The following is a 22,095-nucleotide window of genomic DNA, read 5'->3' as shown; positions in this document are numbered from 1 at the left end:
GACGATTCCATTTAAAACCGGCTAAAAGTGATGGTGATGAAATGCTTAGATCTATCTAGGAGTATGAATTGTTTGCGAGGCTAAAATACGTAGGCACCTTTGTGTTTAAGAGACATAACCTAGACGAATAAAGAAGCTGTTCATTGAGACGTCCTCGAGCATCACAGCACATTGCAGCGCACGCGAGCATCACCCCACAGGGAAATGAGTGCGTTAAAGTCACCTAAAATCAAAAAGGGTTCTGGGAGATAATCTAATAATGATTCCAATCACGCCTTTGAGCTGATGGTGAGGTGGTATATACAGAAAGCATAAGGTGATGAGTTTGTTAAAAAAGTACACCTCGAGTGGTCACTGCCTCAAGGGCTGTCAGGAGCTTCATCTGCTGGCATGCCACACTTAATCGGCTATCGTGATAATACGGCAGCATCTTCACGGCCCTTCCAGAAAATAGCTACTAGCGGAGAAAGTTCCTGTATTTAGGAGTTAGGTGTGTTTCTTGCACACACAGAACTTTTGGGTTGAACTTACTGAGAAGTTCTTTTACATCACCTAGATTTCTGAGTAGCCCACTAACATTCCACTAAATGATTTTATCCATTATGAATTAAAAAAAAGTGCTGTGTGTAGAAATGATTGATATTGGTTAATTTTACAGGGCCTTTGTGAGGCCCTGTAATTGGAGTTTTGTCTTTTTTGAAGCGGTTGACAAGAGGTTGCCGCTCCTTGGCGCTACTGGCGCCATTTGGATAGAAGTGGTGTTCATAGCCTCCTGTGAGGCACTGAACACCCGCTCCAAAGAGCGATTTAAGTGTCGCTTACACATCGTCTCAGTCGATGAAGTCTATGCCATTACCCAGGAGGAGGTTGTTGGGGCCTCCTTGGTCTCCTCATTGTTCTGGCTGGTGCCAGGGCTTGTAGAGGCCACCGGTGCGGACTGGTTGGCTGTGGGCGGGGCAGCGCTGGCTGCTCCCACCAGAGGGGCAGGTGGCTTTGACCTGGGCACGCTAGACGTGGTACAGGTAGCCGCCAAAGGCCATTGTGGTGCCACCCCTCGTTGCACCACTTAAGTGAAGGAAGTTCTCAGTGCGAAAGAAGATGAGACTCACTGTCGTGCTTCACAGAACGCTATAATTTCGTTAACTTTTATGGTGATAATTTTTTTTCTCTTTTCCAGGCTTGGCACACTCTGGAGTATGCGGCATGGCTGCCTTTGCAGTTTGCACAGTGAACCTCATCATATTCCCACTCATCAGTACCGTGACCAGTTATGCTGCATTTAACACAAGTAAACTGACCTCGGCAGGTGTCCGAGTCGCTGGCAGATAAAGCAATGTCTTGGGTTAGGAACGCACGGACGCACACGAAGTTTTACGTAGCCGGTTTTGAATGTCTGGGGTAGAATGGTTGAATTGAAAGTAAGTTTTAAGTGCTTTGTTACGGTGTCTGTGCTGTTGTGTCTGATTTTTATGCGCTGTACATGTGTTATGCCTTGGTCTTTCCATCCGTCAAAAAGTTCATCTTTGCTTATTGCCATAAGGTCTTGATCGGACGCTATGCCCTTCACGGTGTTCAGAGTACCATGTGTAGTAATTGATACAGGGATATTTCCAAATGCTACGAGGTGTGAAAGTTTGTTTGCTGTTCTTTGTCTTTTATTTCGAGGAAACTGTCCTCACTTGCCATCTTTGTGCCTTAATAGCCGGTCCCAAAGGTGTCTTTTAAGCACTTGGCCACGAAAAAAGGTGATATTGCTCTGGCTTTAGTTGATATTTCTTCACACTGAAGAACATGGTATCTTGGGAAACTTTTAGGGTTTTGGGAGAAAAACAAAGAGGATGCATCGATGCGTACCCTTTTCAGGGCACGATCGGTTACAGGAGGGTTCTGAGATTCCATGAAAAATGGCTTCTTCTGCAGAAAAATGGCTTCTGTGACAGATACAGGTGTGGTTCCGAAAGAGGTGAGTTTTGAGAGATTTTCGTACTGAGCCTTGCTTTGTACTGCGAGAAGGTTGCCACTAGCCTGATAACAAGTACCGAGGGTATTGGTGAGGCATTTTGATACGACAAATGAAGCGATTTTTCTTGAGTTGTTTTGTGTTTCACAGTCAATCACATGGAAGTGCGGAAAGATTTCTCTGTGTTTTAGGAAGACATTCAGCATTCCTTCGGTGCACACCCTGTTAAAGGGAGGGAAATCAGACAGTTTGGGCAATAGAAAAGAGGCCATAAAGTATATATGAAATAGGCAGCCATGCCAGCCGCCCACCACTGAGCCCAACATTGGGACGCAGCAGTACAATGATAAAAAGGCATGCCAGCACCAGCTGTACAAAGCCACTATAACCCAATATTATGTGACCAAGAGAGGGCACATACACAAGGTTAACCCTTGCCACTTGGAAGATGGAAGTAAACAGAAATGAGAAGACGACAGGAAAGATTGAAAGAGCAAAAAGACGGAGATGTAGGAAGAGAGAGATGGGAAAAGGCGACTGCCGGTTTTCCGTGGGTGGGTCAGCTCAGGGATGCTGTCTACGTGAAGCCTGGGCCAAAAGGGTGTGTTGCCTCTGCCGGGGGGCCTGAAAGGTTAAATCACACGGATCCCCCTTTACATGGACGCGGCAAAGCCATGGCCTAGGCTAGGCGTGGGAGAGGTTGAAACCCTCCACTAGCTCGGGTCCGTGGTGTTGCTACACACCAAACGCCTGCTTCCGCAGATGCCCCTGTGGGGGATGAACATCAACTCAAGACAAGAGATGAGCTACTATATAACAAAGTTATCTTTATAGTAAACCAATAGGGCTCTATACAAATGTAAAAAACTTATGTTCCAGTCATTGAAGTGCGACAGCCAACAGGAGGACCACGAGGAAATTCAGATGCGTTCGCCCTGCCATTGCTAGGCAATTAAGTGAATTTTTTTTATCACGATAGGAATTTTATGGACACTCGACGGGTTTTTGCCATTGCCGCCATGTTTTGCGTAAACTACAAGTTGGTACCACTCCTCATGCATCGTGAGTTTGACCCGCAGGTAAAATTGTGCAAGAGCAGGTCATAAGTGCTACTCAAGCAGAGATTAAACGCGATGACCTATCTATGCCTCTTAAAGGGTGCACGCGTCAGCATCCCACCGCATGTTAAAAATGTCATCAAATGCTCCAGCAGAGAGGAAACATGCTGCCCATCTTCAACAAGCATGAAAAGACGTGCAGGAAACAGAGGGGTTGCTCGATGAGACACAGCCGTGAACATTGATTCTATTCAAGGACGTAGTTGCGATACCTAGAATGCCTCGATGCGCTCGTTCACCTCTGCTCGTGAATCGAGGCACTCTAGGGATAGCTGGCGTGCAGGGTATCAACAAGCACCAGCGTCCAGCCCGCAAACCGTTCTACGTTGGTGTTCTCTCAACGGGAAGAGATTGTGCGATAAGAGCATTTCTCCTTGGAATAGACGTACTTATTTTTTCTTACACCAGCGTCTTGTAGTTATCAGTGTCAAGATGTCAGATCCAAAAGAGTTACCTGTCAGCCTTCCCATTGTCACGAGTTCGTAATGTCAACGAAGGCAGCGGGCGCTGTTTTCATGATTTAACCTTTTATTTAGGCCAACCTGTGCCAGGAAAACGGAATGTCACTCTACAAGCAATACACGCTGCAGACTGGTAGCAGTGAACTTAGAGCATCGGCCGTTGCATCAGCATTTACTTATGTGCCATCGAAGATTCCAGTGTTATCGCTAGAGGTCGTGTAATCTCATCGAAAGGTTCTAAGATTATCTAGATGGTCACCAGTCATTCGGGTGCAATTTGCTCAATTGATTGATTGATTTGTGGGGTTTAACGTTCCAAAACCACCATATGATTATGAGAGACACCGTACTGGAGGGCTCCGAAAATTTCGAACACCTGGGGATCTTCAACGTGCACCCAGATCTGAGTACACGGGCCTACAACATTTCCTCCTCCATCGGAAATGCAGCCGCCGCAGCCGGGATTTGAACCCGCCACCTGGGGGTCAGCAGCCGAGTACCTTAGCCACTAGATACCGCGGCGGGGCTGCAATTTGCTCAAGGCAGAGTTACACACGTAATGGTCCAGTAGCAAGAATAGAAAGGAGCGCATGCGCTACGACCACTACAACGTTATGAATTATCCGGGGGCACAGACTTTTTTTTTCAGCTTATATAGCAAAAAAACTCGCCGCACCGTTGCTGAGCCACTGCGGAGCATAGCACGCGCTCGCAGTTGTTTAGCAATGGTGCGGAGAGTATTTTACAGCACCACTGCCATCTTTAAAGTTTGCCTGACAGCTTGGCTGTTAAAATATATGCAGAGTCGCATGATAAGGTATGCACGCAAGCGCGACTTTAACAAGAACCATGCATTACGTTCAGGTGGCACAAAATTCCTGCTGATCCGAAATACGACGTTTGATATGGACACCGTTGTGTCCTTTGTGTAGCCGACGCGCGTAGCTCGGTCAATGAGGAAACTCTCAACTAAAATTGCCATTGCACGTGCTAATAGCCGTTTAGGCGTGGCTTGTTGCGGAAGGTCAGATTGGCGTATTTTGGCGCAATCAGCGTAGCACTTTCACCCTTGGATATTAATTGATTGATATGTGGAGTTTAACATTCCAAAACCACCATATGATTATGAGAGACGCCTAAGTGGAGGGCCCCGGAAATTTCGACCACCTGAGGTTTTTGATCGTGCACCCAAATCTGAGCACACGGGCCTACAACATTTGTGCCTACATCGGAAATGCAGCATAATACTTTAGCCACTAGACGACCGTGGCGGAGTCCACCCTTAGATATGGCATCATTCATATAGGTATAGCTATTTTTACAATAACAGTGGATTGATAAAACTTATTGTTCAAATAGCATGTGTGATTGCAAATAAAACATTAGTTGCAAGCCAGCGATGTGTGTGTGTCTCTTGGTGTCCTTGTCGTGGTGCTTGATATCCATATGAATGATGAACCCCAACCAACTAGCCCAGCAATGTGCGTTAGAAAAGACATGGCACTGTAGGGAACTATGCGAACGACGACGTTCCACCCACATTGCACCCACAACTGATTACACAGAGAAAGCTTTCAAGGACTTGCTTTTAAGGGCTTGCAGGATAAGCAATGAAAGGATCATGCAAAAAATAACCTGTCAAACATGTGACACTCACTTGTCATCTTCAGTTTTTTCTTCTGGTACCTCAGATGAATCTTCATCTCCTACCACACGGTCATCATGCTGGTAAAATGCACCTTTATTGGGGATGTACTGAGGGTAGCGCTTGTCTTCATCAAGGTCCAAAACTTTATCTTGGAGATCAAAGGGATCATCATTCTCCTGAAAGAAACATCAAGTTCATCTGATTTTACAGGTGGAGCTCACAGAGACAGAAGGAGTAATCCTGTACTTTTGCTTTCTGCTCACACAAATGCCCAGAAGTAGGCTCTACCATATTTACTCGCATAGTAGGTGCACCGCCACTTTGGTAGAAAGATATCTATTTTTTTTATTTACACGAATAATAGGTGCACCTTGAACTTGGACATCATCAGTAGTTCTGTCCCCTATCAACACGATTGTATTTTGACCCCCTCTTACGTTATTTGAAGCGAGAAGAAAATAAAAAAAAGACAGTGGCAGCACTGCGCCAGCTTCGCGGGTCGCGCAGTGAGGAAGGGCAGTTGCCTTTGTTTCAGAGTACCTTTGCACCGGCGCTGGCGTGGCTTCTATCGTTAGATGGCTGAGTGCCCTACGCATGAAACTTGTGATCGCATCCTCGTCAAATGCCAATTGAGTTTCTTGTTGAGAAAAACATTGTCGTCATCGCCTTTGCTACCTCATTAAAATGTTCAGCTTTCCAACACATGCTTTCTCCATTTCTGACAATACCGGAATCGGACAAGCTCAGAGGACTTTTGTCGCCATCTATTTCCTGGCCGCAAACAAAAACATTGTGTCATGTACGCTGCTCTTGGATTAGTGCTTGAGTGCCATCTTTTTGACGCCCAATCTTCATGTTATATAGTACAAGCTTCCCGACCCATGACGGACCGTAGGCTAGGCCTTAATCACTATCCATGCTTTTTGATGGCGGTCGCAGGCAATCAAAGTTGTGGTTTTGACCGGAATTAATGTAATCGAACACGGTTATATTGAACCCACATATACCGAATGTTTGAGTATATCGAACTCGCAAGTTATGCTTTTGAAATTCGTTCGTAAAAGTATAGAAATTCGCACTTTTATACCGAGCGGTATTTTTACCCGCCTTTGGATATATCAAATGCTATGTGAGCTGGAAGGCGCGCTTAAGCACTTCCCCCCCCTCTCCCCCGCGATCTTCACGGCTCCACGCGTGAGGTGGACGAAAAAGGTAAGGGCGAGAGGGCTCGGACTGCGCAATCTCCAACTTGCGGAACAGCTTTTTTTTTTCTCTTTCTCATGCATTCTCCGCATACTCACATGTCGTCTCAAAGAGTGGAAATGAAGGAGAAGACCTCCTCCTCCTTTCTACTATCATTTTTGTTCCTCCTTTGAAAGGTTTGATCAGCCAACCACAGCTCACGCCTTTTGTTGTTGCCTTCGCAGGTATCCATCGCCTCGCAAGCACTTTGTTGCTCTTGAGCTATCCCCTCACCTACGTATAACTGCATGTGCCGCATTTCTCTTGTGCATGTGTGGTGTGCAAAGCCACTGCGGACTCTAAACGCCGCCTTCTCGTATAGCTATGGCCAGTGTCGAGAAGTGCAAAACCCTTGAATTTACAATAAAGTTGAAGGCTATTCTGCATGTTGAGGCGGGCGGAAAATGTTCGCCCATTGCGGATGACTTCCGGACACCACAAAGCACTGCATAACCTTGTTCAAAACCAAGGCAGATATCACAGCAAAGGCGGTGCACTTCTGCCCACGGGTATGTAGAAAAGGCACTCTATGTTTGGTTTTCAGAAGCGCACACGAAGAATATTCCGATAGATGGCCCGATGCTGATCGCCAAGGCCAAATGGTTTGCCGCTGCTCTTGGGAAAACAACTTCTCCGAAAACAGCGGGTAGCTTCACCAATTTAAGCAGTGCTACAAAATCTTTGGCAAAACGATTTCTGATGAAAGCGAAGCTGTCAGCAGCCAGGACATCCAGCAGAGGATGACGAAGGAGTGGCTGGAATTCTCCACGAAGTTTTCTTTCGCAGAGACCTTCGATGCCTGGCGAGATGTGAAGACGGACACAGTGGCCAATTGTTTCCGCAAGGCAGACTTCGAGATGGTGGAAATTGCAGAAACCAGTGAAGACGAGGAGGAGTGCATAGACGACGCATTTCGCGAATTGTGATATGATCGAGACTAGCGTATTCAACATTTCAAAAACGATGAAGCAGGCAAAGATTAGTGATGATTTTTTACACAAATAAAACATTCTGTTGCGGAGTGTGTGTGGAATTAGTTGTCATTCTTGAATGCACCTATTGTGGTGATAATCCTCTGCAGGTAAGCTCTCGGGGACTCAATTTTTTATATTGAAGTTTTCATATATTGAACCTATTTGCGATCTCCTTCGAGTACAATATATCCATGTTCGACTGTACCTCTGTTCAGTGACTCTACTTGAAGTAAATGGGGCTTGGGTGGTGCTTGTAAAACTCAAATAGTGGTTTGCGATTCGATTGACACGTCTTAGATATGAGAAGCGAGCCCATGAAATCAAACGATCAGTACCGTTTAGCGCACAAAATTTCAGTCGTGATAATGCACATATTCGAGGTAGCCTGAAACGTAGTTGGTGAATTTAGGCGAAGGCGTTGTTTCTTTTTGTGTGTGTTTTTTTATCGCATTCAGTTCATTGGCAATGCAGGTCTATAGATGTTAATTTTTGGACATTTCAATACACACCACATCGCACACTAAGATTCTCAGACATTTGAGACTGCATGCTTAACATGTTTTGCACTAGTGTAGCCTATGAAGGAAGTTGTTTCGGCTGTAATACGGGTATTTGTAAAGTCGGCGACATGTACTTTATGAACAGTCTATACAGTAGTAAGATAATATAAAATTTTCAGAGTAAACGTAGTATGACAACAGCTGGCTTCCGGACAAGCACACGAGCTAATGTCGAACAATAGGAAACATAGACCTAACATGCACAAGAATGTGAAGACACATACTTGTGACTGGCACTTCTTGCCCTAGGTTTGCTGCAACAATAATATCCATTTGTATATTGAAGTATTCATAACTGTTTCACAAACAAACATGCATACCACACCTTAGTATGCTGAAAAGGCGAAAAATTTGAGATGACTTAATTGCTTCTCCCAGCACCGTGGCAGTGGCTGAGCATTTGTGATCGGTAAGGAGCACGAGGAATGTCCCACACGTGGGGGGGTTCTAACAACCCTTGTGAAGTTGTTTGCTCCTCTTGGCCCACGTGTTTCATACATAAGCCGCAATTAGGGGTAACAATTACCAAGTGGTAGGTGGCGAGGTGCTGTGGGCATTTGTTATCACCACCATGGCTGGTGGGTTTTGGCATGAATGATTGTCTCTTGCAGCGAGACCCCGGTGCACGACACCACAGGCCGTCTGGTGGAGGCCCTTGTGGTGAGTCACGCGTTAGCAACACCGCCTTGTTTGTCATGTTGTTGAGCGTTGTGTAATATTGTGTAAGAGTGTTTAGCATGCCGATCACAAATGATGTTATAATAATTCAGCTGACGATATTGTCGTTTATAAAACAGTTAAATAAATGTGTGTTGTTTTAGTTTGTTCCAACTGTGTCGACTGTGTCTGTGTTCCAAGAGCGTGGCGATCTCCGATTCGAGGTCCCACAAACAATAAAAAGTTCTGAAGACATGAGTCCTTGCCACGCTCGTGTACACAATTGGTGATAAAAAGGCCCGTGGTGCCAACCTGAGCTGTGATGTGAAACCTCCTTAGGAAAAGCGAGCATTGTCCTGTGCGGAGCTTAACGAAGAAGGTCAAAGAAGTCGGCTGCACTCTCTCGGCGAAAGCGTCATAAACCCGGATCTGGAGGTAGCAGCATGAGGGTGTCGAAAAGCAGCTGTCGAACTTGGTAGACACTAAGAGACATTCTCTGAACCTGCAGCACCTCGTAACAGCAAATTTAAAGACACCTGTCACTCTTGACCTTCTTAACAGGACGACTGCACCCCACACCAGTCGCTCCTCACCTTCTCAACAAGACGACTGCCACCCACTTGACAGTGACTGGAGTGCCATATTGACGGTTTGGCCATGTGAAGAAACGCCGAAGACACAGTTAGGCCTAACCTGTCACAAAACGTCGGACTCAGCTTTGAAAACACTCGCGCTACCTGTCAGGGCCGGTTTATGTAGTGCAAAGTTCAACCCTTTTAAACAGTTTGCTGCGCTACCAGGTGCCACTAGCCTGTGCGAAATAACTAAATATTAAGTGTGTTTATGCATTGAACACTTAGAAAAAGAGCTACGAATTTCTCTCCGCAATTCGGACATGTAGCAGAACCACCATGAAATGCTTGTTGGACCACTCATCAGAACGACGGTAAAAACAAAAGCAGACGCAACAGGTCTGCACACTAAGAAGAAAGGCCTGAGTTGACACTACTATTTCATTGTGAATTGCCATGGACGTAAAGGGCTTCAGTTTTATAGATTTGCGTAGCTGTTGTACGAAACAGAATGACGTGAGCACTGCAAATAGGCCATTACAAACAAGTGCTTGCCTAGAACTCGATGTCATGCGATGCTCGCTTGCACATGCAAGTTGTAGCTCGATGAAATAACAAGCATTTTTTGCACTGTACCTGCAGTTTGCGTAATTTTTTGAAGCGAGGATAGATTGACGGTAAAAGCTTTCCAGGTCCGTAATTTTTAGGAAACAGCATGCCTCAACACCAATGAAAAAAAAAATGGGGGAAGCGGGGAGGTTTATAGTGGCCTAAGCACAAACGCTTCCAGGTGGCTCCCTCTCCACTGCCCGGTTATGGCCAGGGCAGCGATTAGAGCACTTGTGACAGTTTTTTCGCAGTGCCGCCTGGGCAGACCTTGATGTCTTAAATCAGATTACAAGCAATGGTGACAAGTGGATCATGAGGCGGATGCTGATAGACAGCAACCAGACAACGAGGCTACGTCACTACAAAGCCAATGTTTGAATAGTAAGACGAATGTTCAACGAGTGCGTGACTGTAGGAGAGAAGCAAGACAGAGGCCATCTTAGCTAGTCTAATTAGGGGCTAAAGTACTGAACCTGAACTGTAGTTAGTTGTTGTTTTGAAATCTAGAGATTTTTAATGAACAGGTCGGTCCACTGTTAAAGGGAACACGTGAGCCCATGACTCCCGTTCTGCGCAGTGACATGCACAGGAAGCAGCAAAAAGCAAGGATATGTGTAAAATGAGGTGGGACATTTCGCACATTGTCTGATACTGAAATGATCCTTGGCCTGAGCGTGGACGCGCTTTTGCGGTCCTGCCGAACAATAGCAGCTGAAAAGTTGTGCGAAGATTGTGAGAGTTCCTACTTATGAATTCCTGCACTCAAGGATGAGGTTTGCTCAGGGTCAGGCCTGTGCTGGTTCTTTTAACTGTTGCAACAGCTGAAAAACTAGCATTAAACCTTTGATATAACACAAGAAGAAAAAAGGACTACAATAGCGCTGCTTCTTCTCTTGTATAGAGTTGTTGTAGTGTTCACAGAGACCAAGAAACCTACAACCGACATGTATGGCATTGTCTGAGAGTATTCACTTTACACTTCCCCTCCCGGACTTATGCCCTCATAAATCTTTCGTCGAGTGGCCAGGCCTGCATGCTGCCGCCAGCTCTATGTCGTCGGCTCAGGTTTCTGGTGCGTCTAGCAGCCAACACACACAGCACATCCCCACCCCCCAAAGCCCCCTACATGCTGGACAGTCTTGACTATGTGTCTTGCAGCCCTATGAAGGGAAAACGAGTAGTCTTCAAGTTCGCCTGTTTCTGGTTGCATTTTGTCCTTTTGACCAGGCACATCTCCCGCTTTATGACTGTTCACGTATCATGAGGCTTGTGGGTTTGTACTGGGCGTTGACTCGCACAGTGGGTGTTCCTCCATTTCAGCTCGTGGAGCTAAGTGAAATATGTTCCTTTTTGGTTGGTATGTCTCTACAACATAAGACATCGGAGACCCCACCGACGAAGTAGCGTTCCAGTCTTGTTCTGGTTCTTTATCCAAACTGTCTTCCCTGGCTCTAAATCTCAAATGATTCGAGCTCCGTGCCTTTTGTTATTATTATTCTTTTACTGTCTCCCCTGGCTCTAAACCTCTAAGGATTCAAGCTGCGTGCCTTTTGTGATTATTATTCTTTTTCTCTATTGGACCCTGCTGTTTCTAAGCCTGAAGCACTTGCTTGTCTACCATGGTGGGTTCCAGCGAACAACATACCACAGCGGGAGAGGCATTCTCAGGCATCGTTGCATTAACAATGTCGCAGGACTGAAACCATTCGCAAGTGGTGTGGTTCTGTCAGCCTGAACAGGACCATAGCTGTCTCACACTTTCTACAGTCTCTATTTACAATCCACACAGCCACCTCAATGAAACTATTGCTTTGAGAAAAACTGGGGCTTTATGTTACGTGCTTGAAGCCCCCTTCTCCGGTGGAAGGCACAGCCATCAAGTTCCTTCTCAATTCCCGGAAGATTGGCAACTGCCATTTTAGTGTTGTACGCAAGAACTTCTCATAGCAAGACCTTTCTTAATTTCTTTCTTTACTTCTTCTTTCTTAAATTTCTTAAATTTTCTTAAATTCCTAAATTCTTCTTAACTTTTTTCTTTTTCTGACAGACTACAAGAGGCGTACGCAACAGGTCTGTGGACCCAATATTTTTCTACTGTCGCAGAACAGCACTTAACACAAAATATGAGACATCCGCCGAAATCGCATTTAGAAGAGCGCTCATGGGATGGGCTATTTCTGAGATGTTTGAGTCAAATTCCATGAGGTAGTTTATGATTCCCATAAACCTTCTCCGCTTCAGAGTGTTTGAAGGAGGCCTCATGTCTATGATAGCCTGCACTTTCGAAGGACCAGCATGAATTCCTTGGTTATCAATGATGTGTCCCAAGAACTTTACCTTTTGCACAATGAATTCGCACTTCTAGTGGTTTAGCATGACACCATGCTTCTGTAACCTTTGCAGAAGCTTTCTGAGACTGGCATTGCGCTCTGTCTGCATCCTGTAATAAATCAAGATGCCATCAATGTTACACATCACCTTCCAGATTAGTCAGAAACTTATTCAGACACTGCACCTTTGGAAGACCTCAGGTGCAGAATTGATTGCAAAAGATAGTCTTTTGAACCGGTACCTGCCAAATGGTGTTATAATTGTGGTAATGTTTCAGGACTCCTCTGCCAACTGGAACTGCCAAAATGCTGAATTTGCATCAACTTTTGAAAAATAGTGAGCTCTGGTAAGTTCTACAAGCACATGCTCACTCACAGGCAGAGGCTGCACCTCTTGCTCTACAAGTTTGTTCAGCTCGGTGAAGTCCACACATATTTGCACATCTCCAGTAGGCTTCTGAACAATGGCCATTCCAGAACAATACAGTGTTGGCTTCTCAACTGGCTCAATGACTCCAAGCTCATCCTTCTCTTGCAAATTACCAGTAAGGGAACTTTTCGAGAAGTGGTCAATGCTAGTGGTACAGCATCTTCTTTAGGCTTGATCTTGTATGCAAGCTTGATTCCACCAATACTAATAAAGAATTCAGCAACTCACTCTCTGGGTTGACAGCTTCACTTTTTTGACTGATGACTTGGTTAAGGCATTTCACAATGCCTAGTTTTTCACTAGCCGCCCCTGACAGGAGAGGCATGTGACCATTCACGATGTAGATACTTCCTTTCTATGACAAGTCATGGTATGATATCACTGCCGTAATCATCCCACAGGTTGGGTGCCCTCAAGACCTTGTCTGGCTGCTGGTGATGCAGATTCTTGAAATTTCTCTCGTATATTTCAAGAGGAATCATGGTTACATCTACTCATGTATTCACTTTGAAGGTGACAGGTGATCAATTGATGTGTACAGCAGCCATTCACTTGTCGCTGCAGCTGGGTGAGATGGCTTGGACGACTACAAGGAACCCGCCATCGTTACTGATGATACTGCGGACTCATGCTCTTCCTTTGAAGACACGAGCAAAATATTCATTTTGATGGCACTTGTTGCATGTCAAATTTTGTGCAGGGCACTTCTCTGTAGTGTGCTGCGAGTAGCCACAGAACATACACTGCTTTACATCAGCTTAAGGAGGCTCTTTAGTATGCACTGCAGGCGTCTTTTGCTTTCCTGAAGGCAAAGTATGAACCTGACTGACTCTTATCCACCTTCCCTTCGTTGTAGCCGTGCAGCATAGTAGCTCGTTCCTTAATGAGTTCAGACTGCCAAATAGTGGATTATTGAAGATCAGCGCCACGCCCAACTGCATTCTGAGAGCTTGCGGTCCTTGATACCCACTACTATCCTGTTCCAAACCATCTCATCACACAATTCTCTGAAATTGCACAACTTAGCCAGTAGGTGTAGCTCTGATGATGATGATGATGGTATATTTTAGTGGCGCAAGGGCAACTCAGGCCAAAGAGCGCCAAACACAGGGTTTTTCGTTGGTTCAATTATAGAGAAAAAAAAAATCTCAGGGTGGCAAGAGTAAAAGAGTGGGGCATAGGGATTAAACTTAAGTGTAATGATTATGTGTGATCAGTTTAGAATGGTCTAAACTTATGGGTTTTAAAAAGTCACGCAGTGGCGGCAGTGGTCCTTGTCAGGACAAGGAGTGCTTGCTGCATGACATCTGGTAAAGAAGTCTCAGCGTTTCTCTCAAGATTGAGAGAGGGCCGAGATTAGTGAGAATATGTAATTAAGTGCAGGAATGCGACATCAGCTAAGAACTTTAAAACTACTTTTATGGGAAACATGGGATCGTCCCCAAGAAAGAATAAAGGGTGAGGCGGTATGTGGCATTTGTATAGCTTTGAGAAGTGATGCAGTCTTTGTTGTTCAAGGTACGGGCACATAATTAAAACGTGAAGGACAGATAGCACATCACCACATTTTTCACAACACGGTGCAGGAGAGTTGCTTAAAAGGTGCGAGTGTGTTGCATGTGTATGACCGATCCCGAGTCTACACAGTGCAACCTCTTGATGCCTGTTACGTTTTTCAGGAGCATATCGACCTATTCTTGGCTTTACTGTGTGCAATTTGTTTTCAATTGCTGCATTCCACTCATCTTGCCATTGCTTACGCATTCGGTTTCTGATTAGCGGCGTCAAGTCCTCATATGGGATGACGGCTACGTCTACTGTTGGGCGGAGTGCAGCGGACTTCGCAAGTTGGTCCGCTGCCTCATTGCCAGCTATGTTTCAGTGTCCCGGAATCCAGCATAGCGTGATTTTCAGGTTGGATCTGTAGGCTGACATGAGGCAGTTTAGAAGGGTATTAGTCACTGGATTTTTATGTGTCTTTGCGGGAGACAACGCAGTAACTGCACTGAGGGAATCTGTGTATATGGTGGAGGCTGGTTCTTCTTTAAGATGTGCCTTACAGCTAGCAGTATGCCATAGCACTCAGCAGTAAATACGCTGGTATGCTCATTCAATGTTGCAGATTCAGAGTACGCTGGGCCGTATGCAGCACATGCGACGGCCGAGGACTTGGAAGCATCATTGTAGTACTCAGCACACCTGTATTTTGCCTGCAAGTACATGAAATGCTGATCGATTGCGATTGGGAGGCCATGCTTTCCTACCTCTAGGAATGACAAGTCGCAATTGATAGCTCGCATTTCCCATGGTGCCACAGTGTCCTTGTGGGAACTTAGTTGAAGATTGGAGACAGGTATATTAAGATTTTCAAAGTGTGAGGCCACTCTGATGGGATACGTTGGCGTGGCTGATGGTCGCCTCAAGAACAGGAGGCGTTTGATGTATCCTGCAACAGCTCGCGAGATGGGTGGTCGACATGAGAGAGCACCTTGGTTGCATACTTGATGCTTGTGAACTGCCGTCGTCGTTCTAATGACCACCGATCTGTCTAAACATACAGGCTGGCTATTGGGCTGGTTCGGAAGGCGCCACTAGCCAGACGAAGCCCATGGTGATGCACTGGGTCGAGCATCTTAAGCGCGGATCTCGATGCTGATTCGTACACAACCGAGCCATAATCAATACGTGAGAGCACTAAACTACTGAGAAGGTTTAATAGACAGTCACGATCTGTACCCCATGACTGATGCGAGAGAATCTTGAGCAAGTTCAAGGCTTTCAAGCATTTCAGTCGCACTTGCTTGATGTGTGGGACAAAGCTGAGCTTTTCATCCATCACAACACCTAAAAATTTATGATCCTTTTTAGTAGCAATGGTGTGTCCGTTCACTGAAATGTTGGGGAATGGCATTATACCACGTAGTTTTGAAAAGAGTAGGCAGACAGTCTTGTAACAGTTAAACTTAAAACCATTTTTGTCTGCCCAGCTTGAGAGCTTATTTACTGCCAACTGAATCTGACGTTCGCAGATGGCTAGGTTACACGATTTGAAGCTGATCTGAATGTCATCAACATATACAGAGTAGGAAATTGTTTTAGGCAGTATAGTGTTTATAGAGTTCATTTTTACGATGAATAGTGTGCAACTAAGTACGCCACCTTGGGGGACCCCATTTTCCTGAGTAAACCACCTTGAAAGAACGTTTCCAACACGAACCACGAACGTACGTTCAGAGAGGTAGCTTTGAATTGTATTCAGCATGTTCCCTGACACTCCAAGGAATTGCAAGCCACGGAGAATGCCATAACGCCATGTCGTGTCATAAGCCTTCTCCAAGTCAAAAAATACAGAAAGACAGTGTTGTTTGTGAATGAAGGCATCCCTGACGTAGGATTCAAATGCTACGAGTTGGTCAGCTGTCGACCGGCCTGATCTGAATCCAGCTTGATGGCGATCAAGGAGGCCATTATATTCAAGATAATACATGAGGCGGCGGTTTACCATTTTTTCAAAAACCTTGCACAAGCAGCAAGTCAGGGCGATAGGCCTATAACTAGCGACAAGTGTGGCTTCCTTTCCTTGTTTGAGGATGGGTATTATAACTGCCTCTTTCCAGCCCTTGGGTAGACACCCGGAGGACCATACACTGTTGAACAGTAAGAGAATGACATCAAGCGTGTGTTTGTGTAAGTGTTTCAGCATGCCATATGTAATCTTGTCTTGGCCTGCAGCTGAGTTGCCACATGTTTCCAGCACTGCCTTCAATTCATCGAGTATTGTAGCCTCCAGCAGATGGCCTTCTATCACGGATGGGCTTACGTTCCTCAGCAAGCTTGTGTCGTTTAAAGGACTCTGTATAATGTGCTGAGCTGAAGATATACTCAAAGTGTTGGCCTATGGCATTTGCCTGGTGTTCCAGCGTATCACCAGCAGTACTGACGAGAGGGACCGGATGAGTGTTGTGCCCTTGAAGTGCTCTTACTCTGTTGTACACCCTATGCGTATCAGTATAGGAGTTAACTGACGAGAGAAAGGACTGCCACCTCTGCCTCTTTGATTCTCGTCGGATACGCCTACCATTAGCTTTTGCACGCTTGAAATTCATCAGGTTGTCAGCTGTCGGGTACCTGCGAAATTTCGACCAAGCTTTGTTTTGGTTCTCGCGAGCTTTTTTGCACTTTGCATTCCACCAGGGCCGTCGTTTGTTTCGCGTCTTGTCAGATGTCTCTGGGATCGATCGCTCTGCGGCCTGTATGATATGAAGTACGACCAATGCTTCACAGTCATCAATGTCTAGGTTTTCAATAGAAGAACGCGACAGTTCTGTAAGTTCTCGGAATTTTGTCCAGTCAGCATCCTGTTCTCTAAACCTGAATACATTTGTAGTCATCTTACTTGTATTTCCTGTGTGTTTTAGGCAGACAGGAAAATGATCACTTCCATAGAGATTATGAATAACAGACCAATCTGTGGTTGCCATGAGTGAAGGAGAGCCGATAGCAAGATCTATGGCTGTGTATGAGTTGCACGCTGCGTTAAAGTACGTTGGTTCTTTTTTGTTAAATATACAGGAGCCAGAGTACAAGAGGAAGTTTTCGATTAAGGAGCCTCGAGAATCTGTTCTTCTACATCTCCATAGGGGGTTGTGCGCATTAAAATCTCCAACCAAGAGCAATGGATGCGGGAGCTGGTCGACTAGAGTTTCAAACTCTTTAGTAGACAGGTGGTAGTCTGGAGGGATATATGATGAGCACACAGTTGTCATTCGTCCAAAAATAAGGGTTCGTATTGCCACTGCCTCTAAGTCGGTGACCAGAGTGAGGTTTTGGGACGGTAGTGCTTTCTGCACCACGATAGCGACACCGCCGGATGAATGGGCAGTGCCATGCCTGTCCTTTCGGTATACCGCATATCTTCTTACAAAGTTAGTGTGTGTTCAGTTTAAGTGTGTCTCCTGCAGGCAAAGTATGTTAGGTTGGTGTTGCGCAAGTATTTCATAAATGTCATCCAGGTTCTTCAGTAGACCTCGGCAGTTCCAGTAGATGATACTCTCGGCAGCCATTTTTGAGAAAAAAGAAAGGTAGGAGGGTTATTCAGACTTCGCCGCGTTTGTCAGGCGCCTGGACTGGAGGGTGTTTCTTCCCTCTGAGGCGTTCTGTTGGGCTCCGCTTCAATAGGATGGATTCCGTGAGCATCGGAGACGCTGAGGACGCCGGTGTCATATCCAATGCCCCCTGTGAACACTCGGAGGCTGACGGAGGTTTCTCAAGAGGGACAGGTGTCCTCTCAGTTGTCTGCGTCGTCCCCAAGGTCTCACGGAGGTTGACCTGCGGGGTTTCGATTGTCTCTTTTGTCTCAGAGGTCTGATGGGGGTGGACCTGCCAGACTTCGAACATTGGTGCAGCCTGTGGCTGCTTAGTGGGGGGCCGAGATGTGCACGCATCAGCAAAGCTGTACTGCGTGCCCAACATTACTAGATGCCGCCCGGCGCGCTGCGTCAGCGTACGTTCTTCCGGAGAAGAGCGACACCTTCTTTCGGGCTTCAGAGAATGTGATGTTTTCCGTTACTTTTATCTGGATGATTTCCTTTTCCTTTTTGAAAATTTCACATGTCCGCGAGTATGCTGCGTGCGGCCCATGACAGTTAGGGCACTCTGTTTGCGTGGAAGTACAGCTCTCGATAGGGTGCTCATGATCACATTTTGCACATGTTTGTTTTCCGCGACAGGTGTTCGACCCCTGTCCATATTTCTGGCATTTGTAGCACCTTCTAGGATTGGGTATGTAGGGGCGGACTTTGCAGTGAAGGAATGCAGCTTTCACGGATTCTGGCACGATGGAGCGGTTAAATGTTAGTACTATATGAGGCGTCACCATTTCTTCACTGTTTCGCCTGATGGTTATCCGCCGGATGGCGACTACGCCTTGCTCTCGAAAGCCTTCAACGAGGTCAGCTTCAGTTTCTCACATCAAATCACGTTGTAAAATGACGCCTTGAACAGTGTTAAGACTGCGATGGGGGGTGATAGACACGTCCAGGTGGGCAAACTGCTTCTGTTTAAGGAGAGTGTTTGCATGCTGTTTCTAGCTTACTTCAACAAGAAGATCACCGGATGACAGTTTCTTTGCGTCATACTTTTTGCCTATTAGGTTAGCAAGGGTTTTAGCTATCAGGAAAACCGACAGTCCTGCAACAGAGACGTTATCTGCCAGAGAGTGTATGACTAGAAATCGTGGGAAGTGGTCACAATCACTTCCGGTTCGTTTGGAGATTTCATCGGTGCGGTTCCTTTTCAGGGACCGATCATTGGGAGGGGGGATAGATTTTGCCATGTGGTGCATTTCATGTTCGGCGGCGATGGTGACCACCCACCACCGAGCCCAACAAGGGGACGCTACAAGGTAGAACACTTGAAGGCGCCAGTCATACATCGCCGCTATAACCAGATATAACTACCCAAGGTTGGGTACTACACAAGGTTAACCCTAGCCACCAGGAAGTTTGGAAGTAAACGGAAGAGACTAGAAGACAGGATAGATAAAAAGTGAGAAAGACGAAGATGTAGGGAGAGAGAGATAGGAAAAGGCGACTGCCGATTTCCCCTGGGTGGGTCAGCCCAGGGGTGCCGTCTACGTGAAGCCGGGGCCAAAGGGGTGTGTTGCTTCTGCCGGGGGGCCTTAACGGTCCAATCACCCAGCATCAGCTCAACCCCCAGGATCCCCTTTTCCCCGGACACGGCAAAGCCACGCACGGCTAGGCGTGGGAGGGAGTAGAAACTCGCTCGTTAGCTCCGGTCCGTGGTGTCGCTACACACCAAACGCCTACTTGCGCAGGCGCCCTGCGGGGTACGTGTAGCTCTGTGACAAACTATTTAACACCTTTTCCTTTCCACCGTGCTCTTCTGAAGAATGTCCCTCTTTTGTACATGACTTTTCTTCTAACTACGAAGTGGTTTTCGAAAACATGCAGAACATTATTACAGCTGTTCTCTTTCTCTGTAAGCTTGAATGAGGCAAGGATGTCTTCGGCTTTGTCACCCATAAAGTGGACTATTATGTATACTTGTTCCACAGAGCATTTCGAGCTGAGGCCACCGACGATGCCAAAACATTCGAAACGACGCTTCTACTGAGGCCACTCACTTGGATTTGCAAAGTTAAGTTCTTTGAAAGGTTTGCATTGAAACCTGTCATTGACTTTTTCTTGCTTGGCTTGCGACTCCTCCGCCGTCAACTGGACCGTGTGTTGCAGGTTCAAAGGTACGCTGCCACCATGTAGTGTCTGCAGAGGCCGAGAAACGTACAACCGACACGTATGGTGATCAGTCTGACAGTGTCTTTATTTTCGAGTTCCTCAACCCGATTTGCGCCCCCGTAAGTCTGTTGTCAGGCGGGCCGGGCCAACATGCCGCCGTTGTCTCAGGTTCTTCGTGTGTCTAGCAATAAACACACACAGCACAGTTGTCGGGCTTTCTTAATCTTGTGTTCTATCAACATTTTTGCACCTTTTTTTTCTCTGAGAAATCAGGGCTAAGTAGCAAGTTTACGGAGATATGAACTGCTACAAGACTGTCAATGCGAATGTAATTCATTAGTTCTTTATTATTATTATCTTTTTGGCCCTGTAAAGCCTAAACAAAGATACTGCGACTTCCATTTTGCATTTTATGTGAGATATAGAAAAGCATCACTCTAGGTTTTTGCACAGATCACCGCTCCTTCGAATTGCTCATAAGTGACAGCACTACCTCACTACTTCACGACTTTTTATGGGCGACAGCACAGCACAGTCATGACAGCGAAGCCGAATGCAAGCTAAGGAGGAGGCGTTGCACTAGAAGACGACGCCCGGCATGTATGATCTCTGCATCAGTTTGCACACACGTTTTGTTTTAGCCGCTTGTGCTGCATGGTGCTGCGCAGAGTGTGAGCCATGCACTGACCATTCCTCTTAACAGTGGACCGACCAACATATTTGTTTTTGGTTTCATTTTAAGTTTGTTGATATTTCCCAAAAACAAATAATATGTGTCCATTAAATCAATGAAGTTTCATTTTCTCGATGTATAAATCTGCTAATTACTTCTCACCAGTGGATTGAAAAATCCGCAGTTTTCAACATTTGTGACTTCGTTCAAAATATGACCATGGCTGAAGGGGAGCCATGCCATCTCTAAGCGACACATGTCTCCAAGGGGCACCCTGCAAAAGAAAGCCAGCGGCTTGTGCAAGCAGCTGAGACTAGACGGGCATTACAAAGGGCCTTAAAGAATGTGACAGTCTTACGTTGAGACCTTTTCTTCTTAGTTAAGACCCATAAAACCAGCAAACCATACATAATGATCATCATCATTATCATCAGCCTGACTACGTCCACTGCAGGACAAAGGCCTCTCCTATGTTCCGCCGATTAACCCGGTCCTGTGCTTGCTGCAGCCAATTTATACCCGCAAACTTCTTAATCTCATCTGCCCACCTAACCTTCTGTCTCCCCCTAACCTGCTTGCCTTCTCTGGGAATCCAGTTTGTTACCCTTAATGACCAGCGGTTATTCTGTCTACGCACTACATGCCCGGCCCATGTCCATTTCTTTTTCTTTATTCTTTATTTTAAATATGATACCCTTAACCCCCAATTGTCCCCTAATCCACTCTGCTCCCTTCTTGTCTCTTAAGATGACACCTACCATTTTTCTTTCCATTACTCGCTGCGTCGTCCTCAATTTAAGCTGAACAATCTTTGTAAGTCTCCAGGTTCCTGCTCCGTAGCTAAGTACCGACAAAATACAGCTGTTATATATTTTCCTCTTGAGGGATTGTGGCAATCTACCTGTCATAATTTGAGAGTGCTTGTCGAATGTGCTCCACTCCATTCTTATTCTTCTAGTTACTTCAATCTCGTGGTTCGGCTCTGCGGTTAATACCTGCCCTAAGTAGACATAGTTTTTTACAACTTGAAGTGCACTATTACCTATCTCGAAGCGCTGCTCACTTCCGAGGTTGTTGTACATTACTTTCGTTTTCTGCAGATTAATTTTAAAGGCCCACCTCTGTGCTCTTCTTGTATAACTCCATAATCACGAGTTGCAATTCGTCCCTCGAGAGACTCAGCAATGCAATGTCATCGGCGAAGCGCAGGTTACTAAGGTACTCTCCATTAACTCTTATCCCTAACTGTTTCCATTATAGGCTTCTGAAAACCTCCTGTAAGCACGCGGTAAATAGCATTGGGGAGATTGTGTTCACCTGCCTTACACCCTTCTTGATTGGTATTTTGTTGCTTTCTTTATGAAGCACTATGGTAGCAGTTAATCCCCTGTAGATTTCTTCCAGAATGTTTATATACACTTCATCTGCGCCCTGATTCCGCAGTCTCTGCATGACGGCTAATATTTCTACTGAATCAATGCCTTCTCGTAATCTATAAAGGCTATATATAGTGGTTGGTTATATTATGAGTATTTCTGTATTACCTGATTGATAGTATGAATGTGGTCGATTGTTCAGTGTCCTGTTTGAAATCCTGCTTGTTCC

At 45.8% G+C, this 22,095-nt stretch overlaps 1 protein-coding gene across 14 annotated transcripts in view; it reads right to left on the bottom strand.

The window, feature by feature from the left end:
- Window positions 1-22,095, bottom strand: part of LOC119176042 (uncharacterized) — a 475,621-nt gene that overhangs the window by 176,079 nt on the left and 277,447 nt on the right. For 13 of the 14 annotated variants that reach the window (XM_075881071.1, XM_075881080.1, XM_075881083.1 and 10 more), the window contains one exon: window positions 5,197-5,363. The exons of the other annotated variant lie outside the window; for it this stretch is intronic. In XM_075881071.1, coding sequence (XP_075737186.1) covers window positions 5,197-5,363 — 167 coding nt within the window. The remainder of the gene's footprint in view (window positions 1-5,196; window positions 5,364-22,095) is intronic. 14 annotated transcript variants of the gene reach the window in all.

This window comes from Rhipicephalus microplus, chromosome X, assembly GCF_043290135.1.
Source record: "Rhipicephalus microplus isolate Deutch F79 chromosome X, USDA_Rmic, whole genome shotgun sequence".
Lineage (NCBI taxonomy): Eukaryota > Metazoa > Arthropoda > Arachnida > Ixodida > Ixodidae > Rhipicephalus > Rhipicephalus microplus.
Note: the sequence above shows the minus strand (reverse complement) of the source record. Positions and strands in the feature narration are given on the sequence as shown.